The sequence below is a fragment of the Uranotaenia lowii genome, chromosome 2, assembly GCF_029784155.1.
Source record: "Uranotaenia lowii strain MFRU-FL chromosome 2, ASM2978415v1, whole genome shotgun sequence".
Taxonomy (NCBI): Eukaryota; Metazoa; Arthropoda; class Insecta; order Diptera; family Culicidae; genus Uranotaenia; species Uranotaenia lowii.
In genome coordinates this window covers 19646208-19671132 of record NC_073692.1, presented here as the reverse complement: position 1 = coordinate 19671132, position 24925 = coordinate 19646208, and the positions used below count along the sequence as shown (strand labels likewise).

Sequence of the window (24925 nt, the reverse complement as noted above, 5' to 3'; positions counted from 1 at the left end):
TGAGGGACACCAGCTCTAATGGGTGTCCTTTCAGAGAATGAATTTTGATAGCTTACTTGTAAGGTTCGGCTAGTCAAATAATTTTGTATAATTTTGGTGAGATATACGGGAAAATCAAATCGAGCTAATTTAGCTACTAAACCTTTGTGCCAAACACTGTCAAAAGCTTTTTCAATATCAAGAAGAGCAACACCAGTTGAACAACTTTCAGATTTGTTAACGTTAAGCATATTAGTTACACTCAAAAGTTGATGTGTAGTAGAATGTCCATGACGAAAACCAAATTGTTCATCAGGGACAATAGAATTCTGATTAATGTGGATCATCATTCTATTCAAAATAACTCTCTCAAATAGTTTACTTAAAGAAGGAAGCAAACTAATTGGTCGATAACTTGAAGGCTCTAAAATTCCTATAGCGCTCCCAGTCAGCTTTTTGAAAGGTAAAAGTTGATTTTGAAGGGTTTTCAATGGGATTTTGGTATAAAGCTAAAGTTACTGAAATGTGGTCTGAATCGAGGCCCGCATGAGTAACTAATTGACTACAATGCTCGCCTAAATCCGTTAGAACCAAATCAATTGTAGAGGGATTTCTAATTGAAGAGAAACAAGTATGTCCATTAGGATATTCAACAGTATAATAACCTGTAGCGCAGTCATTAAATAAAATATTCCCATTAGAATTTGATTAAATATTATTCCAAGATCGGTGTTTGGCATTAAAGTCACCAATAATAAAAAAAATTAGACTTATTTCTGGTGAGTTTTTGTAAAGCTCCCTTCAAAAACTTGTTCTGTTAACCGCTACATTGGAAAGGCAAGTATGCGGCAACAATTATAATTTTCCTCATAGAAGTTTCTATTTCAATTCCAATTGTTTCTAAGACTTTTGTATTGAAAGAAGGAAGAAGTCTAAATTTGAGACGACTATTGATGGCAATAGTTACACCCCCACCTTGTCGATCAAATCGATCATTTGGCAAAATTTTAAAGAAACCATTTCTTTTCAAATTATTGTCCGGCTTTAAAAAAGTTTCAGTGATGGCAGCAATATGTATGTTTTGAGTTTTCAACATAAGTTGCATCATTTCCATTAAATTTTGATGCAAAAATTTTAATTTTTTCTCAGTAATCTCACTCAAATCAACAAGATTGTTAGGATCAGAAAATGAAGGAGAAGAACAGGTATTTGAATTTCGGGGTTTTTCTCAAGCCTTCGCATGTACGTTGAGACTTGGTTTTTTCCCATTAGTTAAACCCGAAACGGACAACCCATTTTCAACCACCTCTGAAAACGTTAAACAACGAGTCTTTTTTTTTCGTTTTGTATTTTTGGCACGGACCATGGGTGTTCCATAAAGCCAATGGTGTTGAGTTTTATGTTGATTGACAATTATACGTTACGCGGTCAAAATATCATTTGAGTGAAGTTTAGTAAACAACCATATTAAAATCTTAACTTTACAGGTTCAAACATTTATCTTTACTTCATCCAAATAATCTGCGAAGAGTTTATACTCACTATATTGTTTTCTTTCTAACATTTTTAGGAAGCTATTTTTATTTTCAAGGAAATGGTAGACTGTACGGTGAGTGGTGAACTTTGTGCAATCAAAAAGGAGATGATAGAGGTCTTCGATCACCCCACAGTGGTCGCACAGGTTGGAGCTAATTAGACCCCAGTTTTGGAGACGATCCTTTGTTGCAGTATGGAATGTTCTTATCCTTGATATTTGTACTGTCGTGTTGGTGTTGAAAAACATATTATGAAACCATGGTTCGGTATGAATGTTAGGCATAATTGTGAAGTGTTTTATTCCTTTTTCTTGGGATATTATTTTGTAATTCTTATTCCATTCGTTAATTATTTCGTTTTTTTGTGTTAAAAGCGCATCTCCTAAGGTAAGACCGAAGGGTTCGTTCAACATAATTTTTCATTTTGGCCATTTTGGCAGCAATGTCAGCTCTATCATTCCCTAAGATGTTAGAATGTCCAGGAATCCATTTTTTTTTTTTTGGGATTTTAAACCAATTGGTTTATTCATCCCCTCCAGGAATCCATTGTATTGCTACTTTCTGAAAACTTGCATTTGCTGTGAAGTTGTTTATTTCATTTATGATGTAATTGTCAGTTTTAATGTTTTCCAACAGCTCACAACTACTTTTTGAGTCTGTGAGAATACAGACGTTACTTAATTTTTTATTATCCGCATATTTAATTGCTTCTAGAATGGCTAGTAGCTCGGCTAGAGTTTAGTTTAAAACTTTTAGAGATCTTTTCGTAATCATCGTAAAAACCGTAACCCGTATGTTCTTCGGTTTTTGATCCGTCTGTATATATTAGATAAAATTCATTGTACTTATCTCTTATTACGTTTAATGTTATCTGTTTCAAAGCTGATATGTTGGAGTTTTTTTTATTGATTTTTCCGATGTTAGTATGTATTTCTAAATTAGCTGGTCTGTCTTCTATTGTACTATTTATCGTACACATTTGACTAATTAAGTAGTAGTTATCTATTGTAGTTCTTTCCAAAAACGAAGTTTGCTTGAAATGTATATTTGAGTTTATTAATGGAATTATTGAATCTAATATTGGGCTATTTCTGTAATAAAATGATTTGCTAATTTCTTTAAGTGCTAAGTAGTTAGCTCTTTGTTTGATGGGTAGTTCACCTGTTTCACTAAGCAGTACCTGATTCGGGGTAGATTTTAGTAGTCTCATTGCAATTTGTAAGGAAGTGTTGTATGCTGTTTGTATTTTTTTTCATTTCTGTATCACAAGCTGTAGCATAAATGGTTATGGCATAATCTATTTGTGATCTTATGAGCGATTGGTTTATTTGTAGTAAAGTTTTTGGATGTGCTCCATGTGTTTTACGACTAAGCATTTTTAAGATATTAGTTTTATTCTTTATTTTCTTTATTGTTTCCATTATGTGTCTTTTAAAAGATAATTTGTGATCTATGTAAAGTCCTAAACATTTCTGGAGTGGTTCGGTAGGAATCGTATTGTTATCTATATTTATGTTTAGGGTTTGTAATTTATTTGTAAAACATACTGTGGCAGATTTGTCTGGATTGATGGTAAGTTTTAATTGGGTGAATGCTTCTTTGATTTTGTTTAATACATTGTTCATTTTTTCAGCCGCGAGAGTGGGGCTTTTATCTATGACCAGCATAGCAAAGTCATCCGCGTATTGAAAACAGTAAGCTTCATTTTGGATTATCTTGTGAATTCTGGCGGTATATCTATATATTGAACAGGATGGGTGACAGGGGGCACCCTTGTGGTAATCCCTTGTTCGTTTTCCTGTAAATATCTGTTCCATCATTTAGTGTTACTACTGTAGTTCTATGTTTGAGGTATTCAAATAGCCAGTTGCAAATCTCTGCGGGGAAATTATATTCGTCTAACGTTTCTAGTAGCATAGTTACATCTACATTATCGAACGCTTTACTCAAATCTATAAATGTAACTACTGCAATTTCGTTGTTACGCTTAGTCGTTTGTATTCTGGAAATTAATGCATTGATGCAATTTACTGCAAATGTTTTCTTCTTAAATCCAAAAGAGTATTTCGGTATGATGTTGTTTTTTTCTATGAATTGAACAAGTGGGGTTTTGATGATAATATTTATGGTTTTAAGAAAAACTTGTATTAACGATATTGGTCTATAACCGATTGGCTCAAATTGACTTTTTCCTGGTTTGTTTATTGGGACAATCTTTACTGTTCTCCATGAATTCGGTATTGAATTCTCTTGGAAGACTTTATTAATTATTTCTGTTATCTTAATGTCAAGCTGTTTTAGGATGTGATACGATACTTTGTCATATCCTGGAGCTGAGCTATCTTTTTTTTGATTCAGTATTTTTTTGACATCTTTCCAATTTATAGTTATCGTATTGTTTTTAGGTTTTATTTGATATTTTATGTCTTCTGATATCTCTGGAAAATTTAGGTCAATAAAACTTTGTGTCAGTTCTTTATTATTCAACAGATGTATGTTTTCTTTTTTGGAAAAGCCTCCGCTCAGCATTTTTACGTAATTCCACAATTGTTTCGAAGGTAATTCAGGTGTCAAGTTATCAATCAATTCTTTGTAAGATTTCCGTTTTTCTTTTCTTATCATATACTTTAGTTTTGATCTACTTTTTTTTAAATCAATGTAGTTATCGAGTGTTAAATTCCTGTAATAGGCTTTTAATTTTTCGTTCTTTTCCTCTAGCAAACAACGAGTCTGTGGCTGTTTGCCAACCTGACGTGTGAAGACGAAAAAGAGGAAAGAGGAAAAGAAACTTTTCTGACAACTTTGAGATTTTTCATAGAAGCAATAATTTTTGCTCTAACGGGACAGTCTATGGAATTCAAAGAATGACTATTTGCGCAATTCGCACACTTGAAGAATTCTATTTGTGGTTTATCACCACCAAAAAGACATTTAGATTTTTCCTTAAAAAATGAGCCGCAAAGCATGCATCTGGCATTCATTCTACAATTTTTAATAGCGTGACAAAAAGCTTGACAACGACGACATTGCGTAATATTTCGAAGAAAATTGGTAGAAGATTTTCGAGAAGGTTCAAATTCGACTCGACATTGAAACATAAGACGAGCCTTTTCAAGAATTTGCAAATCATTAACCTGATCCTTTTTAAAATGGATAGAATCAGGAGCAAAACCAACACTACTGGTATTATTCGTGTTGGTTCTTTTCCTCATTTGAATTACTTTAATCGGAGAAAAACCTAACAAATAATTTAATTCGGTTGTGATTTCATCCGGTGTCTGATCGCCGGTGAGACCACGAAGTACAATTTTGAAAGGACGATCACCTTTAGTATCGTAGGTAAAAAAATTGATGTTTTTTATTATTCAAATAACTTAAATTTTTTGAAAATCATTAAAAGTTTCCGCCAATATACGAGCAGTTTCCCTTTGACCGATCTGAAAAGAAATCTTCACATCCTTGACGGAAGTGACGGTTTCTTTTTCAGTCCAAAATTATTTTCGATTCGCGGCTTCCATCACGTGTAACTTTTTTGAAACAAATCGAATCGTAATGAACTTTCAGCAAAAAAAAAACCTGGTTGGTTCTCCATCACGGCTAAATAACCCCTAGGTTTTTAAAAAAATTGTGCATAAATTTCACTGTATCAATCGATCATTTCACATATAAAATGCAAAAACCAAATGATTTAGTAAAATTTGTCGCTGAATCGAATGGTGTACACCGCTTAGCGCTCAGCTTATGAGAACAGCCGCAACCACCTCAATTTCCCTTAAAATCGGGCGATGTGTTTAAAAATCATTACAACAAATGACAATGCATCAGAAAGTGCACAAAAATGAATGAAACAGGTATAAAATTCATTGCTGAATCTAAAGATGCACACCGCTTAGCGTTAAGTAGACGAGAAGAGCCTCCCCAAATTTCATGAATTGCGGCTATTCTCGTAAGCTGAGCGCCAAATTTGAAATCAAATGTCCGGATTTGCAGGATTTTATATAAAATTGCCCGTTATGTATACGTGCTGAATAAGTTATGGTAACCTTAATCTAAGAGCAGCCCGGATGTTTTCATGGTTTAGTCGGTCGAAAGTCTCTTCGAAATCAACGAACACCAGCAGAAGAGAGTCCTGAAATTCGTTAATTTGCTCCAGTATTCGTAGCGTCGTGATGTGGTCCACGCATGAAACATTCTTAATGTTCCCGCGCCGATCGTCCGGTGCATAGGGCCGTGGTAAAAGACCTCCACTGTTGATGATCCGGAGCCAGGTCTTCACCTGGTCCCAGTTAAGATTCTCGTCGACAGTTCGGATTTCAGCGGCTAGGCTTCGCTGCCACGAGATTCTGGGTCTGCCTCTTCTTCGATGTCCTGGATTCCAATCTAGCGCCTCTCCGCAAATCTCGTTTCCATCTTTTCGCAGCGTGTACCCAATCCATCTCCACTTACGTTCCCGAATCTCGGTTTCTAGCTCCCTTTGATGACACTGGCGATGTAGTTCGTCATTTGAGATCCAGTTGCCAGGCCACCAAACGCGGATGATATTCCGCAGGCAGCGGTTTACAAGTACTTGCAGTTTTCACGTGGTTACCGCATATGTATGTGCACCAAGTTTCGCACCCGTACAGCAATACGGATTTGAGTTGAAGATTCGGGTTTTCGTTCGTAGAGAGATCGCATAAAAGTCCGGCACGTAAACCAGCTTGTAGCCGTTGTTGTGCAGCGTCGATTTTCTCCTAGATTATGTTGAACCTCACTTTGCACTTTGAGGGTTGTACAGATCAACGTTATGCCACGTCAGTTAGCGCACTTTGTCAGGTCACCCTTCTTCGGGACCTTCACAAGGATATCCAGCATAATCGTCCGGAAATGCCGCATTCTCGGTCGGTGCAACTTTCGTGCCGACAAGGAAGGGTCGGCTTTTAGGATCTTAGCTGCAATGCAATTGGTTCCAGGCGCTTTGTTGGATTTCATATCTTTGATACAATATTAAATTCACATGAATTCCCGTTTTGTCTAATTTTGCAAAACAATTCTGATAAACAATAAATGATTTTAAATTTTGTTTCTAGAAAAAAAATTAAAAATTTAAAATCTGCTCAACTCGCGATGCGGCAACACAACCATATGAAGGAAATGTTCCAAATTCCTGCTAGACAGATAGAACAAAGTTTTTCCGACGTTCCCAAATTTGTTCCTTCGAGAGACAACACTTTCTTCCCGCATCTATTGCGCCAACAACTCTAGCAGCATGATGATGATCGAGATCAGAAGAAAAATTATGTGTACTGCTTTATGAGATGCACGCAGCATCGTTCATAAGTCCTCCAGTCGATCGTTCCGTTCAGTCGTTTTCGGGAACTCGTGCGAGGCGGTCGCAAAACTCAACCTTCGGATCTTTTCGGTGCCACAATCGGGAGGACGGTTCTGGTGAACAAGAAGGATCAGTTAATTGTTCCTTACTTTCAAGTGTTGGGGTTATCTGGTGAATGGTTGATAAAGTGTGTGAATCCAAACCGCGCCCATTGATAAGGCCAAGTTACTTAATCCGGGTTCCGACGACTGGGTGGAAGTGTGTGAGCGCATAAGTCGGAAAATCAACAAATCGGTTATTTTTACCTCGTAATCAAGGCTCAAATGTTGAGGAACCGATTGAATGTGTAACTAAGTGAGTGTGCGACCAAGAAAATGAAGCTAATGGCGTTTTTTCCGTTTGCCATTTTTGTGGCATTGAACCTAGGATTAGCCAATGGGATCAGTACCGATGAGTGGTACAACTTCAGTGATCATCTGAGTGATATCCTTCCGTGGGGAGATGAGCAATACGCTTATCAGAAGCTGAAAAATCCGGTGCACTTTTACAGTGAAAAATACGACCACGTTTATGTAAGCATCCGTTAGAAATATAAGCGCAAATTTGAAATTGGATTACACTGGATTTATACCAACTAAATTTCACGCAATAATATTCAGTGCCCGAGTTGTTAGCTTCAATTCAGGATGGAATTCGCATCAGGAAGCGATAAGTGTTCAGTTTTTGTGAGAATGACCTTTGATGGAGTGTGCGAAAATATGCTTCCAGCTGATATGAATGAAGTGTGTTTTATATGTGGAGCATTGAAAGCCTTTGTGATTATCACCATGCTGTAGAACAGTGTATTTGTCATGCAGCGACGAACTTTTTTGATAGATATTAACTAAGACGTTCCAGTTTTTTTACTGAAACAATATAAATAATGAGTTATCAACCGGTTACCTAACAAAGTGTATTGCTTAAAAATACGAAATTACTTGCCTAGCTTTAAAAATCGTTAAATCACGAAAAAGATTGTTGGATAACGAAGCACTTTTGCAAGATACGATGAAACCCCATTCGAATGGAACACATAGCGAAGGACCCTTTCAAGCTTCAAGGGAAACAAGGAGGGTTTGCTTGAAATATTGTGATTCAGAGTCATCATCTTGGTCTTCCTCGCATCAATACTCCAGTTTTGATGAAAAACGGCTACTCTCACTCAGATTGCCGATTGAGACAAACATTCTTTGTCTCTGCTACTTCACACTCAGATAGGGTTTTAAAAATTCAAAATATATAGGCCATTAATCAAAATCAGTATAAACGACACTACAGTATAAATGTTGAATGAAGTTTAGAAAATTTCTCAGCGTGGAAAAAAATTTCATCCAAGACTATAGGTTCCCTCCATCTAGAGGGAAGTATTCCTAAATGTACAATGCGTATAACGTGTAATATGCGCATTAGGGTGGCAGCCAAATGGATCATGTCGAATTCCGAAAATCGATCATTTTCTATCTAGATGGGCCCAAAAAATTGACCTGTGCAAATTTCCAGCTCAATCTGATTTGATTTAGAGTTCCTCAAAGCGCTCAATGGTTCGGTTTTTGGATCCTCAAAAATCACCCGAGGTAAGCGTGGGACCAAAGTAAATCGGAAAATTCGAAATTTAATTTTTCTTCCAAATGACCTAAAACTGCAAAAAAAACTTAACTAAACTCCAGATAAAAAAAAAATTGTCAAAAGTCGACTTAACCCATTCGAGACGGAGGCCTTTTCACGACATTCGAACTCATAGTACTTTACTCTTAGATAACTTTTATGTTGTTTGATTTTCATCAAAATTATTTCCCAATACATTTTGCCTAACATTTGCGGATTCCATTGGTATAAGAATATTATTTTTCTGAGCAATAGTAAACTCACAATGAATGATTGTTTTGACAAAGGCACAAAAATTCCATTGCACACACGGTGTGCAATCGGTCTCGAACGGGTTAAATTTTTTAATATCACCAAAAGGGGGACCGAAGGGAATTCTTACTTACTTAACTTACTTAATAATCCCGCGCCGATCCTCCGGTGCATAGGGCCGTGGTAAAAGACCTCCACTGTTGACGATTCGTCTTCACCTGGTCCCAGTCAAGATTCTCGTCGACAGTTCGGATTTCAGCGGCTAGGCTTCACCGCCACGAGTTTCTGGGTTTGCCTCTTCTTCTATGTCCTTCTGGATTCCAATCTAGCGCCTCTCTGCAAATCTCGTTTTCATCTTCTCGCAGCGTGTGCCCAATCCATCTCCACTTACGGTCCCGAATCTCGATTTCTAGCGCCCTTTGATGATACCGGCAGATGATATTCCGCAGGCAGCGATTCACAGAAACTTGCAGTTTTCGCGTCGTCACCGCATAGGTATGTGCACCAAGTTTCGCACCCGTACAACGATACAGATTTGACGTTTGAGTTGAAGATTCGGATTTTTTTTTTGTGGAGAGATCTGACGTGAGCGATGGAGACTCGCAAACGCCAATCGGACTTTTCTGATCCGGGTTTCGATGCTTTTCTGGGTATCATCATTAGGTGTAATCTGGCTGCCAAGATACTGGAAGCACTCCACTTTCTTAACCTGTTGCCCAGCTACCACGAAATTGGAACGATTTTCTGTGTTGACTTCCATCGACTTCGTCTTTCCGATATTGACTTTGAGACCTGCTGCCTTGGAGCTTTCGGTGAGGTCGTCGAGTTTGCTCTACATGTCTTGTTGTTTTTGAGCGAGCAAATTAATATCGTCTGCCAGGTCAAGGTCGTTCAGTTGCTTCATTGTTGAAGGATTCCACGGCAATCCTCGGTTCGGTGCACAGTCGATCGATCCAGTCAGAATCTCATCCATTACGATTTGAAAAAGTAGCGGTGATAAAATACATCCCTGTCTCACTCCAGCAGTTACCGAGATTGTATCGCACAAGACACCGTCGTGCAAGATCTTACACGAAAATGCCTCGTACTTTGCTTCGATGTGATGGTCTCGTTTCGCTCGTCGTCTAAGAGCAGCCAAATGTTTTCGTGGTTCAGTCGGTCGAATGCTTTTTAGGAATCCACGACTGAAAAGATTAGCCAAATAAACTGTCCTGTACACTTTTCAGCTCAAAAGGACTTGATTTGAAGGTGTCTCACTTAAAGGAACCAAAGCCTAATTGTCTAAAAATGCATGAAAACATCGAGATTGCGGAAATTGCACCCATTTAGACTCCTGCGCATTAATTTCCACGCAGAAATATTTTCGCACTGACGCATACATAGACAATCGATGAGAGTTTTTCATATCAGCCGTTGCTCGCTTCTGATTTTCGAATCACATTTCCAAACGGTACAATCGTTGTTGTTTTGAGCGAAAACTCTTATGAAATGCGAACCAAGGAGTTTAATAATAAAGTCGATCGACCTACATATGAAAAAAACGTACAGAAAACAGAATGCATTCTACACACTCCGGAACCGGAATGTTACAAACAAATCATAGATTATTCGGGCGTTTTTTGAATTACTGAAAAAACAGCTAAAACTAAGAAATCATCGACTTTTATTTGTTAGACACGCCAGTCGCAATTATTTTTAATTCAATTTCATCTTAAGATGTAAAATCGATTGTCTATGTATGCGTCAGTGAACAGATTATACTGCGCGCAAAATTTGCGCCGCAAATTGACTTGACTTGACTTGAAAATGTTCTTTTACTTCAATTTTTGTTACAATTTTACATATTTATACTTTAAGATTCACCTTTTCAACTTTGATGATTGAAATTTGTTAAGCTGTTTGTTTTTTTCCTGATCCAATCAGATTCAGCAGGAATTAATGACATCCGTGAAGTGAGAAACTTGAGGAATTTGAAAAACGACTACTTACAACTACTGTACAACCTAAAGCTACTAAGACTAAAAACTAAAAGTTTGGATTTTAATTTTCTATGTACAAAGTATTTATCAAAGCGTATTCTGATTGGTTGCATTTTTCTATAAATTTGTTTTTTGTTTCACTAATGTTAAATAGCATCCAATTTTTGCTATTCTGCATTGTAGTGGAGTTCGGAAACTCTGGTGTGGAAAAGGCGATACAATATCATCCTCAAGATTCGGTTTTGGACCACTTGCAGTTTATTCCTATGAGTTTAAGCGCAAGCTCCCCACACCACCGAAGCGTAGAAGATTGCAGGTGAAATAATTTGCTTGTGGACAGCCACTTATTTATCCCTGAGAGGCAGGATTTGCGATTTATCAGCGGGTATAAACACCTTATTAACGAATGATACTTTGTCAACGTTCTTTCGATATGTGATCTAAAGGGCAGTTTTTCGTCAAACATTAGTCCTAAGTAAAAGACCTCATTGGACCATTGGACCCTTGTGCCGTCCATGATTGTGGCACAGTTGGATGGAGGTTCATGTTTTGGGGATTGTTTGTGGAGAAACATAATTGCTTGAGCCTTGGAGGCATTGATTTAGATTTTCCATGTTTTGGCATAGTTTGCAAAGGTGTTTAGGGATCGTTGTAGTTTGTTTGTGATTTCAGGGGGTTTTCTTCCCTTAACGGCAATCGCGGTGTCATCCACATAAAGGTAAAACATGCAGCCGTCCCCGAGGGGAGGAATGTCAGAGATGTAGGTGATGTAAAGTAGTGGGAACAACAAGCTACCTTGCGGAACACCTGCCGGGATGGAGATGATGTCTGATAAGCAACTATTCAACGACACCCTAAACGACCTATACTGAAGATAGTTTCGGGTGATTTTGATGAGATATACAGGAAAATTGAGTGAGCGTAGCCTATAAACTAGTCCATCATACCAAACATTATCGACGCTTTCTCGACGTCTAGTAGGGCCATGGCTGTAAACTTGGATACACTTTTGTTCCCTCTGATGTTATTTATCCCTCGATCTAGTTGGTGTGAGGTTGAATGCCCTTTCCTGAAACCAAATTGCTCAGGAAGGATAATGTTGTGTTTCTCCACAAAAATAAGCAACCGTTTTAGCATAAGCTTCTCAAAAAGTTTGTTCAGCGCTGAAAGGGGACTTATTGCTCTATAGCTTGAAGGCAATGTTGGATCTTTTTTATTTTCCAGCTAATCTGAAAGTAGTGAAGCTCCAGGCATTTATTAAGGATAGTACTAAGTAGTTGGTATACTTTGTTGCTGAGCTTTTTAAGAATTAGGTTTAAGATACCATCAAACCCAGGGGCCTTCATATTTTTGGAAAACTTCAGCGCTGAGAAAATCTGGTCAGCAGAGATTTTGTCTGATAGAGGGACGACACAAGGGGAGGAATCTAAATTTTGGACGCATAGCGCAACCTGAGATTCTAGCGGGCTTTACGTTAGAGCCAAGCAAATGCGATGAAAGAATATGGTCACCTATGGCATTTGCCTTTTCTTCAGGGGTGACAAGAATCAGCAATTTTAAGAGGAGGAACAGGTTTGGGATGGGACCTAAGAACTTTGGCTATTTTCCAAAAAGGCTTGGAGCGATCATCCAGATTTTTCACGATACGCTCAAAACTTTTGTTTCGGAGTGCAGTCATCCTGGAGGCAATCTGCCTATTCGGGGGCAGGACCTTCGGCCGAAGGCCGATAGGCCGAAAGATGTTAGGCCGAAGGTCGCTAGGCCGAATGGGTTAAAAGGCCGACGGATGTTCGGCCGAATAGGACAATAGGCCGAAGGTTATTTGGCCGAATATTATTCGGCCGAATGGATGTTAAGCCGAATGGTCATTAGGCCGAATGGTCATCAGCCCGAATGGACGATAGGCCGAATGGTCATTAGGCCGAATGGTCATCAGGCCGAATGGACGATAGGACGAATGGTCATTAGGCCGAATGGTCGTTAGGCCGAAAGGTCACTAAGCCGAATGGTCATTAGGCCGAATGGTCATTTGGTCGAATGGCCATTAGGCCGAATGATCATTAGGCCAAATGGTCACAAGGCCAAATGGTCGCATGGTCGAAAGGTCTTAAGGCCGAATGTTCGTAAGGCCGAATGGATGCTTGGCCGAAAGATCGTTAGGCCGAAAGATCGTTAGGCCGAATGATCATTAGGTCGAATGGTCATTAGGCCGAATGGTCGTCGGGCCAAACGGTTGTAAGGGCGAATGGATGCTAGGCCGAAAGGTCGTTGGGCCGAACGGTCGTAAGGCCGAATGGAAGCTATAAGGTCGTTAGGCCGAATATCAACTAGACGGTTGGTTGTTAGGATGAATGGTCGTTGGGCCGAATTTATGCTAGGCCTATAAGACATATTATCTCTTTCTTACATGTTAGGGCGATCAGTAGTTAGGCCGAATGGTCGTTAGGCCGAATCGTCATCAAGCCGAATGATCATCAGGCCTAATGGTTGCAAAGCCGGATTTGTCCATTCGGCTTTGCGACCATTAGGCCTGATGATCATTCGGCTTTACGACCATTCTGTCTAAAAACCATTTGGCCTTGTAACCATTAGACCTACTGAACATTCGGCCTCATGAACATTCGGCCTAACAGCCATTCGGCCAAACGACCTTTCGGCCTAGCATGCAGACAAGTGTAAAAGATTTCTTATTGACCTAGCAACCATTCATGACGATCATTCAGCCTTATGACCATTCGGCCCAACGACCATTCGGCCTTACGACCATTCGGCCTTATGATTATTCGGCCTAATAACCACTCGGCCTAATAACCACTCGGCCTAATAACAATTCGGCCTCATGACCTTTCGGCCTAGTCATCGTTCGGCCGAACATCCTTACGGCCTAACAGTATTCGGCTGGATAACCGTCGGCCGAATAACCCATTCGGCCTAGTGGCCTGTTCGGCCAGATAGCCCATTCGGCCTAACGTCCATCGGCTGAGTGACCTTCGGCCGAATGGCTTTCGGCCTTATAACTTTCGGCCGAATGACCCAGCCTCTGCCTATTCAGATCGGTCATATGTTGTTTTAGATTAAGATCAGCGGACCTCTGAAATTGGCGTCTATGCAAATTCCGCAATCTAATAAGTATCTGGGTATGGGAATCAATGGCTACAAACTTACCTCTCACAGGAACACGCCGTACTAGAGCCTCGTCAGCCACGGATATGGCTCGTTGTAGTCCTGCGATTGCCAGGTCGATGTCCTCTTCGGAGTTCAGCCGTGGGTTCTCGTCGAGGTTTCGGTCCACCATACGGCTGAAGTGAACCCAGTTCACAAGATGGTAGTCCTTGCGCTGAGATCTCGAAGTCGGCGTACCGTTGGAATCGACTTCTGCCACCACCGTTTGGTGATCGGAGCTGAGGTCCTTGTAAGTCACCGGCTTAGATAGGCCGATGTTCGTTAGGAAGAAGTCCAGCGTGGAAGGATTTCCTGCCGGAGAGATGAAAGTGGGCTCGTCTGGGAACTGCACCGTGTACAATCCGTGCTGGCTGCGCGCAAATTATTTGCACGGGGGTCTTAAAAGGTGGAATCAGCGCAGTTTGTTGAGGATGGTAACGGTGCGTATGAATGTTGATTTTACAAGGTCCGGCAATCGAACTGCTACATTACTTCAACAGTAATTATTTCGTTGCACACAAAACCGTATTGAACGACCACTCATCGCTTTGTTTATATTAAGTCTTAGCTATCATTGGATGTAAGTGTTACTTTTGTAATCAGGTGTTATCCGGAAAAGTGGATCTCGAACAGAAACCTAGCGCTGTGGTTACCTTGTTCCTAGCTGGCAAACGCCAGAAGGACATAGTTCGTGAGCTGTCCGATATACGTGTTTGTAGAAGTTTTGTATACCGTACAGTTAAAAGATACCTGAAGACCGGAAGTGCCAAAAAACGGTACAGTGGGGGACGCCGACCTACTGTGGTGACACCTTCCATGGCGAAGATCGTCAAGAAGCGCCTTAAGAGAAATCCTCGTCGTAGTACCACTAAATTGGCAGAGGATCTTAACATATCGGATCGAAGTCTCCATCAGATCCTGAAAGATAAACTTCAGACTAAGCCCTACAAGATCCAAAAGGTTCAAGACCTTACGGTGAAGCAGAAACAAGAACGGGTAAAAAGAGCGAAGGCGCTGCTGAAGAGGGCCGCGTAAGGAAGGTTGAAGAATATCGTGTTTACCGACGAGAAACTTTTCACCGTACAGCAGTTCGTGAATAAGCAGAACGACAAAGTTTTGTTGCCAGACAGAAAACGAAGCAATGCCGACTTGCTGACGGCCACCCGGCGACAGAAACCAGCATCGGTGATGGTTTGGGCCGGAATCACCCGTGATGGCCGGACTCCGCTAGTTTTTGTCCCTGAAGGAGTGAAGATCAACCAAGATACATATCGGGAACTAAACTAGTTCTACAGAATGTCGTCGAACCGTGGGCACGTCGACATTTTGGTTCCAGGGATTGGGTTTTCCAACAGGAATCGGCGCCGGCTCACAAAGCGAAGAAAACCCACCTTTGGATTGCGCAACATTTTCCAGGGTTCATTTCAAGCTCCGAGTGGCCGGCGAGTTCGCCAGACCTGAACCCTATGGACTTCGCTGTTTGGAGTATGTTGGAGGCCGAAGTCTGCTCTAAGAAACATGAAGATGTAGATCTCGTGGCAGCCCGGGATAAAATACCACAAGAACACTTGCGGACCTCATACGAAGCGTTCCTCGACCGTCTGCGGCGAGAGGTTAAACTCAAGGGCGAACAAGTCGAACTTTACCAGTGAATTTTGAAAAAGTAATTTGTTTTCAAGAGAAATTGAATGAATTTGAAATAAAAAGGTTTTGTTTTGATCAATTTATATGTTTATTTCATTGTAGCACTTGAATTGCCGGACCCTGTATAGTACCCAGCAAACATTTTTGTAGGTATATTTCTCAACAACTTTGTTATACGTTTCATATACACTATAGAATGATCGTATGTAACACGAAAAAACAGCATTTACCTACCAAAGTGGAGGCAATATACATACAAATTTTCAACTTCTGGCTAAAGCGATAAGAGTATACGATTTCGACACCATATTCATACATACTGAAAGAATGCAAGAGAGCAAAAGTTTTTTTCTCTCAACGCATGCGAACTGTTGCCAGCGACAATATTTGCTGCCTCCGTCATTGGGCAATTCTTGCAAATATAACATCTGATTTTTAGCAATCTGGTTGCACAGCTGGTCGCAAAGAGAACATCAAAGCTGTTCTCTCTTTTGACCCACGCGGGAGAAAAAAAGGAACTAAATCGTCTTCAAAATCTGCAAACATGGCGGACTTTTCACCATATCCGATTTAAACCATTTAATACGACTCCGAGTAACGATAATTACGACATTTTACTTGCGTTAGTCAGAATTACGATTCGCAGTAACGTTTTTAATGACTTGAGTTATCATTTTCAATGCGAAGCACCTAAACTCTGATCTTGGTCATTTTGTCTTATACTCCCTTTTCATTTTTTGGCACATGAACAATGTGATGGTATCAGTGAGTGCGGAATTTTTATCTGTCAAATCAGATTCTCGCAGTAGTCTAAAAATTTATGCAATTGACAATATTTAGCAAAAACATAAAAATCAACAATCAGGAACTATTTTTGTCATTTTTGGTCTATTTTTCATGTTTGTAATTTTTGTCATTGTTTTTTCATCTTTGTGTTAACAGTTTATCACCGCTGGTTTTATGATTTTAATTTAATGATTAATGGCATTTCGGTGAACTATACATTCTAATAGGAAGAATATCAAATGAAAGTAATGAAAATTATAGACGGATAGATTAGATTAGGAAGCATGAAAGGTGTTGAAAATGAGCCAAGAGCGTGATTTGAGAAAACTTCTTGCCGCACAAGACCATTTGTCCCACATCGGGGTACGAAAAACACGTGCTTCGATCCATCCATGTATCATTGTATAGATCAATGCAAAGTCAGCCTATCGACTTTGCTTCTTCTAGACAGTAATACGATGTGGGACAAATGGTCTTGTGCGGCAAGAAGTTTTCTCAAATCACGCTCTTGGCTCATTTTCAACACCTTTCATGCTTCCTAATCTAATCTATCCGTCTATAATTTTCATTACTTTCATTTGAAATTCTTCCCATTAGAATGTATAGTTCACCGAAATGCCATTAATCATTAAATTAAAATTTTTCATCTTTGTCATTTTTGTTATTTTAGAGCCTAATTTAGTCCTTAAAATTCAAAAATTGGAAATTCATTTATTTCTCTGGCATAGGATTAAGATACTCCTATCCAAACAATGAACTCTTATGCTTCCTTAATCCTTTCATACCGATTTTTGCCATATACATAAAGACATTCTTATAACATTTTCAACGTTTTTAACAATGTACCGTCTCTTTAGTGGTAAAACAGACAGCTCAATTGGTGAGACGCATTTTGAGAAATCAAAGTAAATAAGGAAAAATCATGTTTTTAACTGTCCAAGTCAAAGTTAAAAGAGGAAACGTAATCACTGTGATGAATATGATCCGTACTATCTATTTTTCCTAAAATAAAAGAAAATCATGGGAAATCTTGGAAAATTTGTAAGGGTCCAAAAATAGGACACTTTCGTTTATGATGTTCCATTTTTAGACCTTACATCACTAAAACTTTGTTTGTACACCAACCAATCCATTAAGGTGCGAATTTTCAATTGAGACATAATTAAAAATATTGAATATTTGTAACTCTTTTTGTCAGCTTGACGCTGATAAACTACAAATAAGTAAACACAGAAAAGTTTCAACTATTGTGATGCTGATAGAGCTGTCTGGTAGTGAATATGTTGAGATAATCATAACAAAAATTTTATTGCTTTATAGTCGTTGAAAAGCTGTTATGCATTTTCATGGTCATATTCGATTCAAAATCACAATTTTATTGAGTTTGTGGATTTTTCTCGAGAATTTTTTTTAAAGGTATTTTAGTACTAGGTCCAATAAAAGGTACCTTTTAAGTACTAAAACAGGAACAGTAGGTTCAAAGTTGGAAATTTTGATCATCCATATCTTTGTAAATCTTTCAATAACGGCGAAACCTATGATGAAAATTCTCATTGAAACTTGCAGACAAGTTCATTAACTGCAAATGAATTTCCTGAAAAGTATGAAACTCCCAACCATTTATGTGAAAAACATGGATTTATAAAAACCACCGCTTAAATGATCTAAAGTAGGGCAACATCCCATTTCCGCTCAAATCTCCCTATTTCTATGGGTAAACAGTTTTATTTTCTAGGTTATGCTGAGGTAAAGCTTAGTTCTTTTAGAAATGTGGAAAAAAACAACCATTTTCAAAACGAAAACTATGGTTTTCACTTTTTTCAAAAGCCTAAAAAGAGTAATCCATAAAAGAGTAACCCTTCGCAACCTACGATCTATACTAACCGATTATACCTTATGTTCAATCTCATGATGGTTTTACTTTGTTATTGCCAGATTTTGCCAGCAGAAATTCCATTGAAAACGCTCAAAAAGTGGCTGAAAAAAAATCAAATTTGTTAATTTCGAAACAGTTGTATCCACTAAAGTGGCCTCAATTTCTTTTAAAAGAGAAGTATTGTATCAGAAATTGAAGGAGGGGGATGTAGTCACCTAAAATACAGATTAGACGAAGTATTAGTTAGAAAAACTGATCATTATCATGACTGAAAAAAGGAGGGAGGTAACAAGAATAAAGTAAAATGTATTCTTACAAAAAACGATAAATATTTTTTTTTAAATTTGTTCATGAATTATCATAAGATTATCTTCATTTCCGTCATAGAAAGTATTTCGTAGTTAAAATAGTTTGAATCGATTATCCGTTCCGGAAAAAAATTGGGGGAACGCAGAATTGAGCGCGCCCTGTACTGCGGGCTGTCTTCCTTAGAAATATTCAAGTCGTTTGAAGCGATTGAAAATTTATTTTATAAGGCAGCTCTGAAACATTCCATTTAAATCCACCACGGTGCTCCGGTTTTCCGTAATTACAGATAGTTGATTTTTGCCACCCATAAATCAAGTCCGGTTGAGTTGAAATTTTGCACAAGTAAATTTTTGGGCCAATTTATAAAATTTTCGATTTTATAATTGTATACATAGACCAAACTTTTCGCATAAGATGGATGAAATAAGTTTACCTTTTAAATTTTCTTTAAATTGACTTCAAATATGAGAATTATTTTTTTGTGAAATTATCACATTAACTTGAATTAAAAATTCATTATTAAATCAAAAGTACAACAAACGAAGACAATCCAACAAACATCCTCATGAAATAGAAAGTTGAAACAATAAAACGGGGTAAAGGTCATCCATATGAAGCCGATAGGATTGGATTAGCCCCCTTTGAGCATTTTACCGGTCGCTGATAGTAGAAATGTTTTGCGAAAGCTGAGTTACACAACGAATGAACGAAAGCAGTGAAAAGTGATAACATTGTATTAATAAATGTTAATGTCCGAGGCACTGGAAATATTCTGAATAAAATTAACATGATGTAACTGATTGCGATTCCAGATCAACACCAATGGGATCCTGACGTTTGCATCGGAATTTCAAAACTACCTCAACTTGCCGTTCCCGATCGAGTATCCCTCGATTGCGCCCTTCTATGCGAACGTAGACACTACATCACAAAACCAAACGGCTGCGATCGCGTTCTTCACGTCGAGGGATGCTGACCTCTTGAAACAGGTTGAAGAGCTGGTGCGAAGTAACTTCCGAAAGGCGCGAAATTTTGAGGCCGATGAGGTTTTCGTGGCAACATGGGCGAACGTGGGACATTTCAACATGAAGGCCGATGTTACAAATTCGTTTCAAGTGGCACTGATCTTGGGCGAAGAGGAAACCTACGTGCAGTTTTTGTACCCAGAAAATGGAATCAATTGGATCCAGGGAGATAGCGAGTCCGGATTGCCGGACGTGCGGGCCCAGGCAGGATTCATTTCCGAGGATGGTCGCTACTTCCCTTTGCAAGGATCAGGCACTGATAACGTATGATGGAAATGAAATATTTATTTTTAAAGAATGGTGCTGCTAAATATTATGTTTTTGATTGTTTGTAGATCAAACATCTAACTGTGTCTTCGAATGCTGGCGTAGCGGGAACGTGGCTATTCAGAGTTGGCCCGCTAGATCAGGAAGGTAATGTTGAAGAACCAGATTTGTTGAACAATGGATCACCAAGGGAGCCCCGAACGTGTGCTGAGGGAGGCCATTTCAAGTGTCACTCGGCAGCAGTGTGCAAGGACTCGAGAAATGGTTACTGCTGCACATGTAAGGCCGGGTATTACGGAAATGGATTCAGCTGTGTGAAGAACGATGTGCCTCTGAGAGTTGTTGGCGCAGTGAAGGGCACTTTGAATCAGTGGACTATTGATACGCAGATGCAGTCCTATGTTGTGATGGCCGATGGTAGAACGTACACTGCCCTAAGCCCTCTAGAAGAGGACATTGGCACTACTCTTCAGATTGCTCATATCATTGGTTCCAGTATAGGTTGGTTATTTGCTAAGCCGATAGGAAACGTACTTAATGGTTATCAGGTAGAGAATGGGATATGAATGCCTTTTGACCTTTTTATGATACCTGTTCTTGTTTTAGTTAACTGGAGGAAAGTTCAATCAAACTTCTACGATCGATTTCGAAGGTTCCCGTGACAGACTGAGGGTCGAACTCCATTTTAATGGGTTGAACATGTGGGATCAGCTTTCTGTAGATATCAACATTGAAGGAAGTGTAGCTCAAATTCCTTTGAGGGACAAGTTGCAGGTGGAAGACTATTCAGAAATTTTTCAAAAAGCTGGTAAAGACCGATTGGAAGCATATATCAAACATCGAGCTCACATTCCTTCACAGAACCGAGATCTGGTTTACAGTATTCGACACTTGATCAACTACGAGACGTGCAAATTCGTGGACTATGACAACTACCGAGTGGCTACTTTAAAGAATAGTAAAATCAATTTGGGATACGAACCCCGAGAGAAGGCTATCCGAATGGGAATGTTGAACAAAATCAGTTCAGGAGAAAAGATGAATCCCTGTGACGATGCGAATTGCGGAGACAATACGGTTTGCGTTCCAAATTCAGACGATTCTTATGATGTAAGATGAATTTCAGCAAAGAAGTGGATGGAGTAAACTTATGAGCTTGTTTTTTTCAGTGCAACTGCAAAAATGGATTTACCTATGTCCCGTACAGCAGCAATGATGTGGTGAACTGTGTGGACATTGACGAATGTTCTGGGGTAAATATATGTGACGAAAATGCTCGTTGCATTAATGAGCCCGGCGGCTACAAATGCTATTGCAATTCCGGTTTCGAAGGCAATGGCTTCCAGTGCGAACATATCGGGTCGCGATCAACGAGTTCCATGATTGTTCCTACTCCGGCGAATACGTACTATGAAGTTGAGAACCATACGCCATCGGTAGAGGAGGAAATGTGTGAAGTAAGTCAACAGGATTTTAATATCGATTTTATACCGTGAATTTTCTCATAACGTTGTTGAATTTCAGCACTGTTCCGAGTTCGCAGATTGTATACGAGGACGATGCGAATGTAAGATGGGATACGCAGGAGATGGATTTATCTGTGAAAATCCATGTGATGCGGATCATTTGTGGAATGGAGAGACTTGTGTTAGGCAAGGTTCGACTGAAGAATGTGAGTCTGTGATTAATTTTTGTTTCTATCGATTGATTAGGTAAATAACTTTTAAATGTTCTTTCCAGATGAAATTGCACCGTTCTGTACGGTTCAGGGTTGCACCTGCCCTACTGGTTACACACTCATCGAGTACGCTTTCGATCAGATCTGTAGGTTAATCGAGGCGCAACCGGATGATCCGAATATGCCATCGTGTGACGTCGAAAATAATTGCAGTCCGTTGGCGAATTGCGAATGGAATGACCATCAGTACAAGTACGAGTGTGTCTGTAATCCAGGCTACGATGGTAACGGATACACCTGTGTGGAGAAAGAAGTTTCCTGTCTCGATGAGGAAGATATCTGTGATCAGCATGCTTCGTGCAACTACATCGTTGCGTTGAAGAAATCCATCTGCGTGTGCAATACGGGCTATGAAGGCGATGGGCGCTCGTGTCAGTTGGCTCCAGAATGTACGATAGACGATGATTGTGGCATGCATTCGGTGTGCAACGAGAGTCTTTGTGTGTGCCAAGAGGGTTTCGAACGGGATTTTTCAGATTTTTGCGTCCGAGCTGGATCTTGTGGTGGAGTTTATTGTGCAGAAAATGCCATCTGTAAGTTCGATCGCCATCAGGGTGTTCCCTACTGTTACTGCCCGGAGGGATATGTCGGTAACGGAGTGCAACAGTGCAAATCGATTCCTCCGCCTTGTAACGTTAGGAACAACTGTGGTCTCCACGCGACATGTGGACCCAAATTCAGGTGAGAAATTCATTGGGCTTTAGAGTCTGAGATTGATAATCAAAGTCAAATTTTAGGGAACCATCCCAGTATGAGTGCACGTGCAATCCCGGATTCTTTGGAGATGGATTCGTTTGTACGCCCGAACGAAACTGTGCCAACATCCCAAGTTTGTGCGATCGAAATGCAAAATGCGTCTCTACAACGTCAGGATATCAGTGTATTTGCAATCAAGGTGAGATTTCTGAGATATGTAATTGTCAATTAGAGATGACACAAAATACTCCACGTCATTCTAGGATTCATCGGTAACGGAAGCATTTGTAGCACTGCTCCACGTCTGGACTCCGGGTTTCTGTTGATCAGTCAGGGAGTGGCTAACGTCCGGGTTCCATTCAATGGAGCGCGCGGAGTCCCGGTGACGATGGCTCAAATGTCTATCGGTGTTGACAAAGATTGCGCCACCGGAAGAATTTATTGGAGTGATATCTCTGCCAAACAGATCGCCAGCTCCAAGTATGATGGTACCGATCGCAAGCCCTTCATCACCAAGGACATTGTCTCGCCGGAAGGCGTTGCCGTGGATTGGATTTCCCGACGACTGTACTGGACAGACTCGGCCAAAGATACAATCGAAGTGGCCAGTTTAGATAATCCAGATCTGCGAACGGTTGTCGTTAGCAAGTACCTGGTCAACCCGAGAGGCATCGCCGTTGATCCTCATCAGAGCAAACTCTATTGGTCCGATTGGAATCGAGAAGCACCCAAGATCGAATGGTCCAATCTTGATGGAACGGAACGTGAAGTTTTGGTTAGTGGCCCAAATGTTCAGCTACCAAATAGCATACAAGTAGCTCCGGCAAGCGGTGAACTGTGCTTCGCTGATGCAGGAACCAAGAAAATTGAATGCATCGACACTTATTCCAAGCACACGAGAACGATCGCAAGTAATCTAACTTATCCATTTGGTTTAGCTGTCACGGACGATCATTTCTACTGGACGGATTGGACAACGTAAGTGAAATGCTAAGAATCCCTTCCCAATTCAAATTAACTAACGTTTCAATATCCATTTCCAGTAAAAAGGTTGAATCCATCAACGTGTACGGCGAACGGCAGAAGGGCATCCCATCGCCGGTTTTCGGAACCCACATCATGTACGGTATGACGGCCGTCACCGACAAATGTCCTCTGTTCCATAGTCCTTGTGTGATCAATAATGGCGATTGCCCGGAAAAGCGGATTTGTCTCACCAACCCGCGGGCGCCTTCCGGCAGAGGTTGCAAGTGTGCCGATGCCGAAAACAATTGTAACGATATGATTATGGATTACTAAATGCCAGCTTAAGTTCTATGAGAAAAGTCCGATCCTTTGAGTAGTAGGTATTTAGGTACGCTAAGCTAAAGAAACAAGATACCATTTACATACATGTAGTATTTGATATTACAACCAAATGAGAAGGAGAGATGTGAGGACCTATATCAGCCCGCATTGATGAGTTAAGTTCAGTACTAGCGTTAAGTGCAGTGTTTGATGTTCCCAAAGAGAAAATGTAATTTTGAAAATGAAATAGAATGTAGGCCTTGCAGTACAATTTTTGAATAAAAATTTTGTATACGCTGTTTTGGATATTTTATTACTTTTCATGTGAAAACAATGTCCTGACCAATTTTAAAATGAAAGTCGTCTAAGGTCAATTTGATGGCTTCAATCTCTGACTACTCGTCAACTAGACAACTAGTCATTGTCAGTACTTCAACCCAGAATATGCTGTTTATCTATCCTCTGAACAAAGGAGAAGAATTTGAAAACTTCAGCAAAATTGATATGTTTTCACCATGGCCGTAGGAACGGGGGGGGGGGGGGGTTTGGGGGTTAAACCCCCCCCCCCCATGAGGGTCCAAAAAAGCAAGCGAGGTGTTATACTCTACACTAAAAATTTTAAATTCATAATCAAGTTATATTCAAGAGTAACAATCTAGAGTAAAACTTAATGCCAAAACCTCAAAAACCCATCCAATGCTCAAAATTCAGCTAAAGTTTCTCAAAATTTTCTCACTTGTTCATAGAATAAGGTTGCCAGAATTTGTTCATCACGTATCTGAGCCAGACAAATTCGGACTGTTTTATATAAAAACCTTGCAAACTCCGGGTATTGGATTTCAAAAATTGTCGACCGAAATCCGAACAATATCCGAGCAATTTTATTTAAAATCTTGGAATTACTTATCCAAAATCAAGAAAAAAACTTGAAAAAACCATTCATGAATCTTTTTTTAAACTTACTCCAAAAATTATTACTAATAAAGTTAAAACACTTTTTTTTTAAATTTGATTTAGGAGAATGAAAATCCAGGCAAAATCCGGGCTTTTCCAAAAAAATCCGGGCAACCGGCTCGAACCGGACTTTTCCAAAATTTTATATTAATTATCTAGTCCAGTTAAAACTGGGCAATCTGAGAACCTTATCATAGAAATTGAGGCATGAATATTAAATTTTAAATTCAACCCTTATTGGAGGTTCTGGTTCCATATTCCCATAACCAAAATTGTATTTCTACATATTTTCGTGTTTCCAATTATGTATCAAGTTTAGGATTTTGGATTTTCAGTTCGAATAATCATAAGAAATTAGGAATGAAAAGCTGTTTTGAAATCCTAGTTGAAATTCGGATTTGCATTTCATATCAAATTTTAATCACGTTTTTCGAAAATCGTATGCATTTTCAATGTTTTGATAATTGTTTTCCAAACACGA

At 39.5% G+C, this 24925-nt stretch overlaps 1 protein-coding gene across 1 annotated transcript; it reads left to right on the top strand.

Annotated features, from left to right (window-relative positions):
• Positions 1-6872: 6872 nt before the first annotated feature.
• On the top strand, positions 6873-23783 carry LOC129749608 (nidogen-like). The gene is made up of 10 exons (XM_055744629.1): positions 6873-7397; positions 19290-19766; positions 19838-20317; positions 20376-20879; positions 20939-21226; positions 21294-21441; positions 21510-22188; positions 22245-22402; positions 22467-23181; positions 23247-23783. Exons 1-10 carry the CDS (start codon positions 7200-7202, stop codon positions 23500-23502), a joined length of 3903 nt encoding a protein of 1300 aa, XP_055600604.1. The 5' UTR covers positions 6873-7199; the 3' UTR covers positions 23503-23783.
• The last annotated feature ends 1142 nt before the right edge of the window (positions 23784-24925 follow it).